Source organism: Spea bombifrons, chromosome 1 (assembly GCF_027358695.1).
Source record: "Spea bombifrons isolate aSpeBom1 chromosome 1, aSpeBom1.2.pri, whole genome shotgun sequence".
Taxonomy (NCBI): domain Eukaryota; kingdom Metazoa; phylum Chordata; class Amphibia; order Anura; family Pelobatidae; genus Spea; species Spea bombifrons.
This window is the reverse complement of record NC_071087.1, coordinates 82,981,673-82,995,801: the sequence shown is the minus strand read 5'-3', so window position 1 is coordinate 82,995,801 and position 14,129 is coordinate 82,981,673. Positions and strand designations below refer to the sequence as shown.

The following is a 14,129-nucleotide window of genomic DNA, read 5'->3' as shown; positions in this document are numbered from 1 at the left end:
AATGTCAACTCTGAACAACTAACGGTAATCAGAAGATGCTTGGCAAAGGGTAAATCTGTTGAACACCTCTTATAGTGATATTGGATTCTTTCCCAATTTGCTCGGACTGCGATATACCTCAGTGGTATATTCTGGCACCGGTTGACTAGGGAGGCAATTAGGCTGCCTGTAACACCACTGCACAATGTTCTGGTTAAAAAGAGACTGCTGATCTGCCCAACTGGCCCATTAAAACAGTGCTGCGGAATACGATGGTGCTATATGAAACAATTAATAATAATAATTAATAATACGGAGGACTGTGCTGATTCAGCACACCCTATATAGTTCATTTCCATGAGGCGCTGCACATCCTCAAAACATGGAACACTTGGATGCGACATCAACATTCTCCAAAAAGGATGGTGGCTGGTGGTGCTGCCTAGGGCATGGTCGATGATTAATTTGGTACCAATATACCTACTTCATGGACATAGCTTGCTGATCTCCAAACTTTTACAACACACTAAAAACCTCTGATTTCACAGCAGCTACACAACCAAAGCAAAAAGCAGTGACATTCAGAGATTTAAGGCATCACAAGTGTGTGACGGGTTAAAATAAACCCAAATAGGATGCAATAAAAAAGTTTATTACCTATTAACATAAGATCCCAGAAACATGTAAGGACCATACCTAAACTAATGACAATTAATATTGATTTTGCCTCTTTAGGACCAAGCATAAACAAGAGGGGAGCAGGGAGCCCAAGCAGGATCTGACCTGGTTCGAGTTCCTGTCTAACGAGTGGGTAATTCCACCTGTAACACTTATTTCAACTTACTTGGTAGTACATATTTTTTACATTTTTTTCCCATTCTTTTAGGTGAGATAGGCCTAAGAACTATATATTTTAAATTCAGTTGACCTGTCTAGGCATTTGCGGTCTGTCTAGGTAATCCGCTCACATATTCCCCTTCCAACTAAAGTGAGATTCAACATCATCATGGGGTACGCCATCATGGGACACTTAAAGCCGTACACTATGCCATGGCAAATCATTTTGTGACATTGCAACAATATACTCTTCCAGATTCTTCTTTTTAGAAACCACACATTAAATTATTATTATTGTTTATTGTTTTATATAGCTCCATCAAATTCCGTAGGGCTGTACAAAGGGTGGACAGGACATAACATGCAGTATATGACATAACAATTTGACTTACAGAAACAACAGGTGAGGCGGGTCCTGCTCAAATCTAGAAATACCAAATTTAAATTAAAGCTAAGTGGTTCTACATGTGTCATTTCATTGAAGAAGGTGAAACACTTGGTGAAGCTGGGAGCTGCTACCAGAACATGGGCCTTGCATGAACATAGCTGCTTTAACTTAGATGTTCTCAATGTCTGTGTTCAGGTCTCACCAACAGTGCATTTTTTCTCTTTATTTGAACATAGGAGGCTCTTTAAGGAACACAACTCTAAAGTACAAAAATGATTTAGTGGTCAACAGAAGAGATTCTGTTGTAGTTAATTCCTTAAATCTATACATTTTATTGGGATATTTTTTATAGCTGATAGAACAAATGCATTCCAGGTGTTTACATGGTGGGAAAACATCTCCACTAAGATTATAAGCTTCTTGGTTTCTGGTTGTATATAGGTGAGGAAGGGTAACTCGGTAGGTTGTTGTTCAGATATTCATTGTGTTTTACAGAAATCCATTAACTTGAAATTGATCTTGTGTCCTCTGTTCTCTGATATTGTGCTGTATTGTTAACATTGTTTGCTGTGTACAGTCATGGCAGGTACATTGCAGCCTGGTACATTAAATAAGATTTCATGTATTTAGTTTGCTGTTTTGCCTATGTTCATACATGCACCTTGCTGGTCTAGTGAAACAGCTCTTGTGTCTCTTTTATCAAAATAAATATAGTTAATATTAATGAAGACTCTCAGTTGTTTTGGGATGGGGAGAAAGGGACAAAGGGGGGAGAAATATATATAATATATATATATTATATACACACACACACACACACACACACACACACTGGTGTGTATATATATATATATATATATATATATACTGGTCTGTGTATATATGTGTATATATATATATATATATATATATATATATATACACATACACACACGTACACGTGTGTGTGTATATATATATATATATATATATATATATACATACGTGTGTGTGTGTGTGTATATATATATATATATATATATATATACATATACATATATACATATACATATACATGTGTGTGGTGAGGGCAGTGTATAAATGTGTATGTATGGACAGGCATATGTGTAGATATATATATAGATATATATATATTATATATGTGTGTGTGTAAGGGCAGTGCATGTATGTATATGTCAGCAAATCAACCAGCAAATCACCAGGAAGGTACATCGCTTGCCGTGATTGGCTGGTTGTTGTACGCTGGGTAGTCTTATACGGCGAGTATAGTCCAAACTCTATATTTGGACTGTAAAAGTTGGGGGTCGTCTTATACGCCCAGTCGTCTTATACGCCGGAATATACGGTAGTCTTTTATTAAACATTGGCTATTATGCATCTCACTAGGTCATATCAGTCAGTTTCTACATACAAATCACACAGTAAAGATTTGTTTATTGTTTAGTATGTTCTGCAATTCAAAAACATAACATTGACTTTTGTAGCCTCCTTGGTATAGCAGATGCAAAAGCACATTCCTTGATTGATGCCTAGTTCAGATGGCCTTTTAGAGAGATCCTTTGGAAGTTTATCACCACTGCCTGCAAAAATCTGAAAGCTCTCTGGAATAATTCCTGGAAATCAGGACTATCCTGCTTTAAATGGGACACTTGGGGTGGTGTGGGGGGAGGGTTAGCTGTGCACATTTAGTTTTCCTCCAAACTGAAATCTACGTAAATAGAAAAAAGAAGGTAAATCGTAGAATGGCCAACGACACTCCAAACAAATAATTCACAAGTGATGAAACAAAACACATTTGTTTTCAACCCAACTTTAACGTATTCTGTACATTAACAAAGAAGACATCTATACATTAAACATAGAATAAAACGTATAGTTTAAGAACTTTGGTAGAGTAGCAGGAAAGCTACATCTTGGCTCTCATAATTTAACAAGCCCAAACTTTAAACAGAAACAACACCAAATACACTTCATTATAAGTTTGCTTATTGTCTATTCTTTTAACATCTAATTATGTGTATATTATAGACCAAGTAAACCCATGTAACTTACTAGGACATGTCAAAAGCGCTACTAAGCATCTTACAAATTGATTAAAAGCCCAGGTGCATAAACAAACAAAAATGAACCTGTCAGGGTAGGGCTGGCAGCCTAAGGCCTGGGGGGCAAGTCAAGTGAAGTGGCTCCGCCCCCTCACACTCACCTTTCACCCCTCACGCTGCTCCCATCACTATGCGGCCATCAGACTGCTGGAAAACTGATCTAAACGGCCGCTGGGTGCTGGCCGGAGCTACTTTAATCCTTTTTTTTATTTATTTAATATGCCGGATCGGCTTGCCATATTAAAAATAAATAAATAAAGTATTAAAGTAGCGCCGGCAGCATCAGCACCCAGCGGCCGTTTAGATTTGATTTCCAACAATCTGATGGCCGCATAGTGATGGGAGCAGCGTGAGGGGTGAAAGGTGAGTGCGAGGGGGCGGAGCTTTCACCCCTCACGCTGCTTCCATCACTTGGCGGCCATCGCATACAGCCGGTGGGTGCTGATGCCGCCGGCTGGCCGGCGTTGCTTTAATACTATTTGTTTTTCATTTAATAGCCGATCCGGCTTGTCATATTCAATTTTAAAAAAAAAGTATTAAAGTAGCGCCGGCCGGCGGCATCAGCACCCAGCGGCCGTTTAGATTAGATTTCGGGCAGCCTGGGGGGCAATTGCCCCTCTGCCCCCCGGCCCAGCCCGCCCCTGGAACCTGTACACAATAAGATAAGTACCACACTTACGGCAATACAAATACAAATTTACAACATACAAATGAAACCTCCAACAACTGTTAAATGCACCTGTACCTGTATGTGGAAATATTACTATTATCATATATTAGATTTAATTAGATTTGAAAGCGCAAGCTGACTAAGCGGCACGTTAATTGTCCATTGCAGGACATTAGTTATATAACAGGGGTCATTAAAAGGTCAGGAAAGTTAGGGCATTAAGTTTTGGCGGGCTAGGTTAGCTAAATCCAGTTTTAGGTTGCCGGGCAGGTAGTTTAGTTAGCACAGGTGATTGGTTAATCAGCTGTGCTGCAGCACGAGCGTTTGCGCGAGCGTTCTGTGCGGCGGGAAAATAAGCACAGCTGATTGGTGCAATAAATAAATAAGCTGCGCGCAGAGATATTAAACTTACCTCAAGCGAAATCTTCAAGAAGCTGTTGTTGAGCGAGCGTCCCCCCAACCTTTTTTGTGTTTAAATGTATGTTATATTGTCGTAGTTTAATAGGGGTAAAGGTCGCCTCTGTGTTGAGGTGGACAGAGGCTTGGTGTTACACAATCTGGCTGAGAAAGAGGCGGATTGTAGTTGGTGTGTTATATATAAGAATTTATTTGGTTGTTATTACATTAAATGGTTTGTGTTGTTAATGCCTCTTATACCCACTTAAATAAAGCTACGGCCAATTTTATCCAATTTACAATACTGTGTCTTTGGTTTTTTTATTGATTTGTTATGGGTTAATATGTACATGCAATGGACATTGATTTTTACAGTCAGTGGTTTAACCATAGAATGTGCACGTTAGAGGGCATTTTGTTGGAGTAGTTATATAGTTCATAAGGTTGACCTAAGTCCATCAAGTTCAACCCTTCTACCTAACCTTCCTATTCTTGATCCAAAAGAAGGCAAATAAAACCCCTAATTAAGCTAATTCGAATTCTGCCATCGGGGGGGGGGGGGCGGGTTTCTCCTTGGATCAAGAAGCTCTAAAATATTAATGTTAATCTATGTATAGCCCTACATGTTATACCTGTATGTGTATATGATGTGTTAACAAACGCTTCCTGTGCTTCGAATTGGTCCAAATATTCTGAAAATATCTAGCATGATAGAATTTGGCCTCATGATCATCATTATGGATAGTCGTGTAATACTTGAAATTCATCTCCAACTCATAAACCTAACTGCAATGACTGCATTATGGCAGTAAAGTCCTTTCTTCTTAGTTCTTCATTGTATTAGTTTATTTTAAGACAGAAACTCATAAAGAATTTGGTTTGATCAGGTGTTTTGTCACAGAGTTATGTGACATAGGCATGTTACCTCAAGGCAGTTGACCTAAGCACCGCTTTTTAAGTGCTGCTATCATAGCTTGAAGGCAAAAACTGCCAACCTAAAAAAAGCAATAATTACGAAAATAGTTAAAAGGACATTCTGGACTGTAAGTACATATTTTTTTATTACGTATTTAAGTCAACTTAGCATGGAATGAGATATATTTTACAGCATGCAAATTGATGCACACATTCCTTGTAAGAAGTAACAAACAGTCTTTTTTTTCTTGCATAATAAAAAAAGTTTTTTTTTGGCTCATCAATATTTATCTTTTTCCTACTTAAAGGACAGAGGAGGCAGCTAAACCTGAAAAAGTGGAGAAAGGCACAAAGGTGAAAAGAAGACTTAGCTCACTGAAGAACAGAGTCACTGGATCCTGGCAAAAAGATAAGGTACTAACACAGTAGAATGTAGAAGCTGGGTTTCTGCTAGACTTGTGCACAGCAAGCAAAGTTGATTCCAACTAATGTCTCTGCTGCATTCGTTATGAGACGATGAATTTCGCTTCCTGACATTTTGGTTCAGATAAAATTCAATTTTTTTTTAATTTGGAGCTGCTATCCCTGCCTCCTCCTGGACTCACCTTTTACTTACAGAAGCATCTTAGGTCTTAGGAAGAAATCTACACTACACCACCACCAACAACAGCAGCACTACCCCAATGGATAGACACATCCGGCAGCATGGACCATTTTGATAAATTGATCCCTCAAAGTAAGGCAGTTGATAGAGCAGCAGGGCACTGGGCATGCGCTTGCAGACAAACACATCCAGCAACATGATTGTAAGCTTGCAAGCAGGGCCCTCTCCACCTAATGTATCAGTTTGTCTTAGTCTGTCAATTCTCGTCTTGTCATACCCCTTCAATATATGTATTCTATTAAGTGCTGCGTAATTTGTTGGCGCTATATAAATAAAAGATAATAATAATAATAAAGGAATGAGACTGAATTACCCCAAAATGCAAAGCAGAGCTGGCTATGGTGGACATAAAGTACACTTAAATGACCAGACACACAGCATGTACACAATACCCTGTCTGCCTAATTTCTGAGCCATATTACCTTATTTTTTTGTGCTTTACTGGTAGTGTAAGTGTAACACAGCTGAGGAACAGTATTTGAAGAAATGGAATGGCTTCTAATTTTAAATTTAAAAAGAGCCCTAACATAATCAATGATTAAGTTAAAAAAAAGTGAAAAAAGAATCTCTGCTGCAGTTCCAGTAGGAAAATAAAACAAACTATTAGTAGTTGTACAGCTTTTACAATCGACCCCTGTCAAGTCTCTGCACTAGTGGTGCGCTGACACTTCTTATAGTACAGGAGATGAGTCTACACTAGCACTTCCATTTGTTTTCAGGATGCTACTGAGTTAAAATGGTGTCAGCAGGCGTATATGTCTATGCTTGTCCACTATAAATGCTGAGAAAATACGTAACAAAAAAAAGCCCACTCGTTAGAACCATCAATCACAGCCATAATCAATGATATTGTCCCTCGACTTCATGCCACAATTGTTTTGACTAGTTCTATCTACCAATCACTTATTCTGCATACTCCTAGACACAGTCCCTTCCCACTCTCCCTTCTAAAAGAGCTCTGAAACACGTTGAAATGGTGCCAAAAAGGATAAACGAATGAACAAGTCATAACAAATATTCTGACTTTTAATGTTTTCGTTTGTTTGTTTCTCTTGGGGTCGCTCATTATTTTCAGATCTTTGTACAAATGCACGAATTAGGCAAAATTTGTTAAAAATTTATCTGAATGCACAAGTTTAGTTTCTATTGAGTTTAATTGTGAACTTTCTGAAATATGGTTAAGATTTCTTAGATGGCTTGGATTTTAAAACTAAGGATTTCTGTAAATAGATTTTGTTAAACATGCTGTTGCATTTGTGCATTGTAGTTCTATACAGACAGAGCAATATTTTTGTTTTAAAGGGTATTATGTGCTGATAGGAAACGGATATCTAGGGAAGAAAGAGAGACACTTTTAATACATATATATATATATATATATATAACAAAATATTGTAGTTTGAACATATAAAAAAAATAAACATTTGAACAAATAACTTCTGTTGATATTAGTATTTGATGTTATTAATTGCGTGTATCTTTAAGAAATTATGGATCCTGACAAAAAGTTAAGGTTCAATGCGTCAGTTTCACTTAAAATACAGACCTAATTCATTTTGGCTTCTGACAATCCCTGTCTTGTCCCTTAGGGTAAGATGAAAGAGCAACTGAAAAGGGCAGAGATCCAAAGGACATGTGGATAAATGCCAGTGGGCACGAACTGGTGCCAGGCTGCTTTTCCAGTCACGCCAAATGCACTTTATGCACCAGGGCACTTGCAAACTGGAATGGACGGCAGTGCATGTGTGAGTAGGCTGTGCTTGTTTGCTTGAACGGGTGGGCACGTCCAGCTACACGCAATCCTTAAATACTTCGCGAACCTGAAAACCCACAGAGTGGCATGATAATCACCAAGTGCCTCATGTGATAGACAGACAATATCTACCCATTGTGGCATACCACCCCCTTCCTTTACTGGTAGTAAACAAGGGCATAATGGCCCACTTATGTCAGCAACATTAACCCACACTTTAAAACATTGATCGCTTGCTCCTGCTTGAAACCAAATCACTGTACCATGGAGGTGGATTGGCTCAGTCTACCTTCTCCTTTCACCTTTGCTGGCAAAAGACTCAGAACAATTATGGCAGGCCTGGCTTTGATAAACACTTGCTTTAGAGTTATGTTACAGTTTGGAAGCTTACGCTTTTCCACACATGAACAGCCTAATCATTAGTGGAATCATTGGAAATCTTAATGAAAGATTTTGGGATTACCCGACGTTTCCAAAAAGCCAAGGTATGTAATCTCTATTTTGATTAAAAAGGGACAAATAAGTAAAAAGCAACTAATAAAAACGACCCCAGCAAAAAACAAAATGAAGAAAATGTACCTTTTGCTTAGCTGTTGTAATAGAGAGGTTTATACGTCTGGTGTAGGCATCTTGCAATTGTCTGACAGCTAGGCACAGTAACTGCAATCAATACAGCCTAGCTATAAATAGTCCTGAAGAAGCCAGGATAGTCCTGAAGATGCCAGGACAGTCCTGATAATCCAGTTTATGTACTGGCTGTTGGCTGTCTGTGGAAATGCAACATACCGGTATATTGTGACTGATGGCAACTTACTATACAATGGCTGAACTGAGCACTGTGCATAACCAAAAATGGGAAGAGATAAACATGGGGCATTTTAACCTTTGTTAATAAGATATAGCCCCAACTACTTTGTAATTCAGTAAGAAAAGAGGACGTTATATTGTATTCACTAAACTGTAACTGCTGTTGAGTTGCACTGAGAAGAAAATATGTCTATGTAGTCAGAAGGGTCTACCCTACTGGTTTCTACTGAAGGGTGGGTCAAGTACACTATATGACCAAGTATGTTGATACCCCTCCTCATTATTGAGTTTAGGTGTTTCATACACACTCATTGCTAACAGGTGTATAAAATCAAGCACATACGGTGACGTAGTCTGGCCTAGGCCGACTAGATCTAGGGTGACAGGTCCCGGGGGGCTCTTGGGCGATCAAGCCCTCTCAGTATCCCGCTGCTCAATGAACCAGTTACCAGCCTACTTACACTATGGGGACTGTGCCAGCACAGCACAGCCCCATAGTCTGCATTAGAAGGTGCAGTGCACCTTTAAGACACATATCCAGGTAATTCAGGCGATTCATGTCCTAAAGGCACACCTTTTACGTCGGTGCAGACTCTGACGAGGAGGGGGCTTCTGTGGGTGCTGCCCTAGGTCGGGCAGAAGACCAATGCATCGCTAAGCACATAGGCAGCCATCTCCATAGACAAACATTGGCATTCAAGTGGGTCATAGTGAAGAGCTCAGTGACTTTAAACATGGCCCTGTCGTAGGATACCACCTTTTCCACAAGTCAGCTCATGAAATTTTTACCTTGCTAGAGCTGCCCCTGTCCACTGTAAGTGCTATTTTTGTGAAGTGGCAGTGTCTAGGACTAACAAGAGCTGATCACACAACTACTGCTGAACATAAAATAGTATTTTCTCCGCAGTCTCGTATTTTCTGGACAAGAAGTAAAAAGCAACATACAATATTTGTGTGAAAACAAAAAAATAGAGTTATCACAGAGTTTGGAAGCAAATTGCTGCCTGAAAAGTGTTCAAATGGCCCTAGTAAAACACTTTGGATTGTCTTGTTTTTTCAGTAACGTATAGTTTTATGGGGTGGCTTTGATTGAAGTTGCACCATGGTAAATAAAAACAAAATGTTTGGAAAAAAGTGATGCACAGCTTGTAATATTTGCCAAATAATGAACAATATAGATGAGAATCCCAGGCGTATAGGTGGTTTCCAAATCAGGGCAACTGAATGAATATATTTCGGGTATTTTTCCCATTGGCAGTAGCTGTAAGCAATTTACATATAAAACTGTGAAAAAATTTGTTTTTCTTTAAAATTGTTTTAGCTTTTATTCATTCAGAATAATGTCATTCATTAAGAAAAACTTACTTGTGATGAAAAAAAACAATATATAATTTGTGTGGGTACATTAATTGAGTAAGAGGGGCATTACAGGTGAACAGAGACACAGTAAAAACATGAAAATTACACCAGTCCTGTAGTGTCAAAAGTCCTGTTTTTAAGGGGTTAATAGGAATAAGTGTATTTTATTATGTTGAAACCATTCTATTGCTGATTTGTAACATGTTTCACCATAATGCAATTCAACAATTTTTAATCTTAGGTCTTCAGTTCCCTTTTATTATAGGCATGGTTCACACCAGGCAAAACGTCTCGTGAATAGCAAACTTAAGTTTTGTTCTGATCTACTGCTCCGATCTTGATTCATTTAACTGGACTCCAGGTCAGCTGACTCCTGACTCAAATCAGCTTTTGAAAAAGTCATTAGCAAAGAGGTTCACAAACTTTCCCCACCCTGCTCCGTGGATGTTTGCACTGTATGTGCAATAAAGACATGTAAATGTATAATTGTTTGTGTGCTGTTAACCCCTTAAGGACAATGGGCGGTCCCTAAACCCATTGAAAACAGTGCATTTTGAGTCCGTACATGTACGGGCTTTGTCATTAAGGGGTTAAAACATACTGTGTTTGTCTAATGTAGCGATTTTGAAGAAAAGATCAAGTTTAATGTTTCTATGACCTCCTGAACGCATATTTGACTCTCCTTTTTATAAATTGGTCCGATATAAGGTATGACTTCTGACTAGAGACTCCATCTTCTCTTGGACCATTACAGCAATTAGCAGTCTGTGCGATCAAAGTGATAAATAATTCATATAATTTAGTCACCTGAAGATAATCTCCATATGTACAGTACGTATGAGATTTGACAATGCAGATTGCATTTTGGGTGTTTGCCTGGGTGTTGGAACCCTGATTGGTATTGGTAGACTTTTTGGCATTCAAAAGCAGACAGAAAAGGCATTAGTTAAATTGACTTAAACTCTGACACTGGGGGATTTATACGGCCTCAAGTAAGGCTCAATAGGAACTGCTCAGTGGTCTGAAAGATAAATACTACCTGAAGAAAAATGTTCCACAGAGGCAATTGATTTGACAGTTGCTTTGAACAAATTGTCCAGAAAAGTACTCGCTGGAAACCCTCCAAAGCAACTTTAATAAGGTAGTTCACCAGGAGGCCGCTTGCAAGAAAGCTGTAGTTAAAGAGAAATATAACTTATGACAAGCTGACACAACGAGCATAGTTCAAAGTAATATTGTAGCAGAAGTAATATATTCAGAAAACTAATGTGCAGATTAACCGAGTACATTTATTGTAGATACCAAATGATCTAGCCCCTTTACAGGACAAGGGATGCAATGCAGATGTCTCTGTATCAGCTGTTTAGCAATCAACATCTGGATTTCACAGATGGTGGGGCAACAAACATCTGAATTTGTTATAATATCCTTTTTCTTTAATTCATATAAAAAGTATAAAGACAATATCGGCTGTACATACATTCTGGGTTTCTGCTGTTAAAAGAGTGAAATTATAACTTTTTAAAATAATAGCACCCATTGATAGCTGATTAATTGATATTTTGTATATACAATTAATTTATGACATTATTAAATGAAAGAAAGTAAAGTACACTCAAATACAATATTTTTAGTAACTACCAAGTTGAGACCACTTGCTATGGATTATCCCTATTATTTAAATGGTATTTTTTAATACCTTCTTCAGCTTCTTAGAGCACTCATCAATATAAGACAAACACTGATTCACTTCCTCGCAACGGCCACTGGATGGCAACCTGAAAAAGGCTACAGCTTTATCCAACTTAAGAAAAAGTGCAGAAAGTAGCTCTGCAGGAAATTTTGTGAGAAATGTGCACAAATTGTTTCCTGAATAGTGTGACGCACACATGACCTATCTTTTCTTTACAGGAATGCAGTTGCGTAGATATTTATCAGCTAGTAGATAAGACACAGGCCAGGCCAGAGGGGGCCGGGATTTGTGTATGATATTCTCATTATCCAGGTCACATCATAATTTCCACTAGTCCCCAGGCTAGCTGGGCTGTGACCTGGGTCCTAGGCTGGCTGCCTGCCATTTTCAATTCTGAATGCAGATTTTGCTGTTAATACAGTAACTATATTATGACCTTTGCATTGTTTGTCATCATCACAGTTGTCGTGGTCTGACCATCCAAAACAGGGGTGTCCAACCTGCAGCCCTGCGGCTGATGCAGGACTACATCTCCCATAATGCTCTTTCAGCTAAGGGCCTGGCAGAGGAGTATGGGAGATGTAGTCTTTCAACCTGCTGGAGGGCCGCAGGTCGGACACCCCTGATATCCCCAGTTAGGCCAACCGCCATACACACAGTTAGGATACCTGGGAACTCTTCTAACCTGGAGTCTCCAAGCTGCTCCCTAGTGTCTCTAGGCCACCTTCCCCTATCTCTGGTGTTTGACCATGCCCACTTCCTGCCAACTTGGCCCATCTCCACACAGGGCTAGCCCCACCAGTTGCATTGATAAGGCCAAACATCTAATTGGTGTTAATAAAACTCATCTTATTCTTGCAATTTCCAACCAAGACTGGTCCTTATTTTATCTATTGTGGGAAACAGGGGAGGAGGGTAAGAAAGTGTTCCACTTTTCCACAGCAAAATGGCTCGTACCTATGTGAAGAACCACAAGCAGGGCTATGTTCTGAAGCCATATTTATCTTTATAATCCATAATTTTGTGAAAAACACGTCAAGTATGGTACCCTTTTGTCACCTGCTAAAACCCATATCACTCATCACTATTGTGGCTGAGAATGATGGAGGTTGTGGCCCAAAAAGCTCATCAGACCATTTTTTAACTTAAACAAAATAAAAGTAAATATGTTGCCTGTACTTGTGTTTTTTATTACATTTTTATTTTGTTTATTTTATTGTGGCAGCTTTTTGTGTGTGTGTGGGGACACTGCGACATCATAATTCCTGACACAAAGGCGGTTATCTGATTTTTTTCTCACTTTTTTCTAACCCATTAACTATTTTCACTAGAAGTAAATTTAAGGTAACACACAATACTTCAGCCAGATTGTTTTTACCACCAACTTTGAACAAGATTGGTAGGGAAACAGATGCACAAAATATGCCCAAATTAACGTAGTTTAACACCCTAGGTTGTCTACCTCATAAGAGCACTATGAACTCAAAATACCAAATTTGAAAATATCACAATTTAGAAAAAAAATTCATACCTTTTTATTATTTGCCATATAACTGCGAAAATAAATGAAAATTCGTAACATGTAAGCTGTTTTAATTATTTTCATACTAAATTCTGGATAATGTGGATGAATATGGATTGAGAACAAAGCCTCAGTTGTCTTAAGGACGTTCCAGTGTATTTTTACAAGTTGTAAGGCATAGTTCTACTGCGATCTAACCATTACTGGTTAGTTTTCAATTCAATTAAAGTTATTTTAAATGTTACTGCTCTATGTTCTTGTCCATTCCCATTTGTGCAAACAGGGACCACACTGAACATTGCTGTAACGGGAAGGATCACCCTGGTCAAACTGTCCCTTAAACCATCTAAGAGTCCAAGTCTCTCTCTTTCGTTGTAACTGATAGAACAGTTCCCCCTATGCTATAATCTGCTTTGGGATTTTTATAGTGCATTATTTTAAATTATTTTACATTACATCAATATTAAACTGCAGCTGCCATTTATTAAATTAACGTAAATTACTTTCTATTTGCCTTGTTCCACCAGGAATGTCTATCTTGTTGCAAACCTTTGTATCATCTGCAAAAAGACATACTTTACCATTAAGCCCTTTTGTAATATTGCTAATAAAAATATTAAAAAGTAGGGAGAGAGGATGACAGTGGAAGCACCATCATTTTGGCAGAAGTTCGCACCATGTTATGTCCGCAGAAATGCAGACGAAGACAGAAGATAAAAGAGAGAAGATGAAAGACAGAAAGTAGAAGAGCAAAGATGAAGAACAAGAAGATGCGAAAGCAGAAGTGATTCGCAGAGATCGGAAGTGTTCGGCAGAGAAGGTAGGGTATACAATTAGAGAGCATGAGAGAGTGTGAGATAGTGGGCAGGGAACGTAATTTGTTACCCAAAAACAAAGATAAACCGAAAAATGTGTCTGAATCGCATTTTGGCTCATTTGCATATGCCTTACTAAATCTAGATAATTAGTAGCTTTATATTTACTCTCATCTTCCCCATTTGTAATCTGCTTATAGTTCCTAAACCCAGCTGGAGGGCCGCAGGT

At 38.6% G+C, this 14,129-nt stretch overlaps 1 protein-coding gene across 1 annotated transcript in view; it reads left to right on the top strand.

Moving 5' to 3' along the window:
• ARHGEF18 (Rho/Rac guanine nucleotide exchange factor 18) overlaps positions 1–14,129 on the top strand; it is a 91,227-nt gene that overhangs the window by 36,616 nt on the left and 40,482 nt on the right. Inside the window, 4 exon segments of the mRNA XM_053468926.1 lie at positions 715–786; positions 5,596–5,701; positions 7,541–7,556; positions 7,559–7,696. Of these exon segments, the coding sequence (XP_053324901.1) occupies positions 715–786; positions 5,596–5,701; positions 7,541–7,556; positions 7,559–7,696 (332 nt within the window).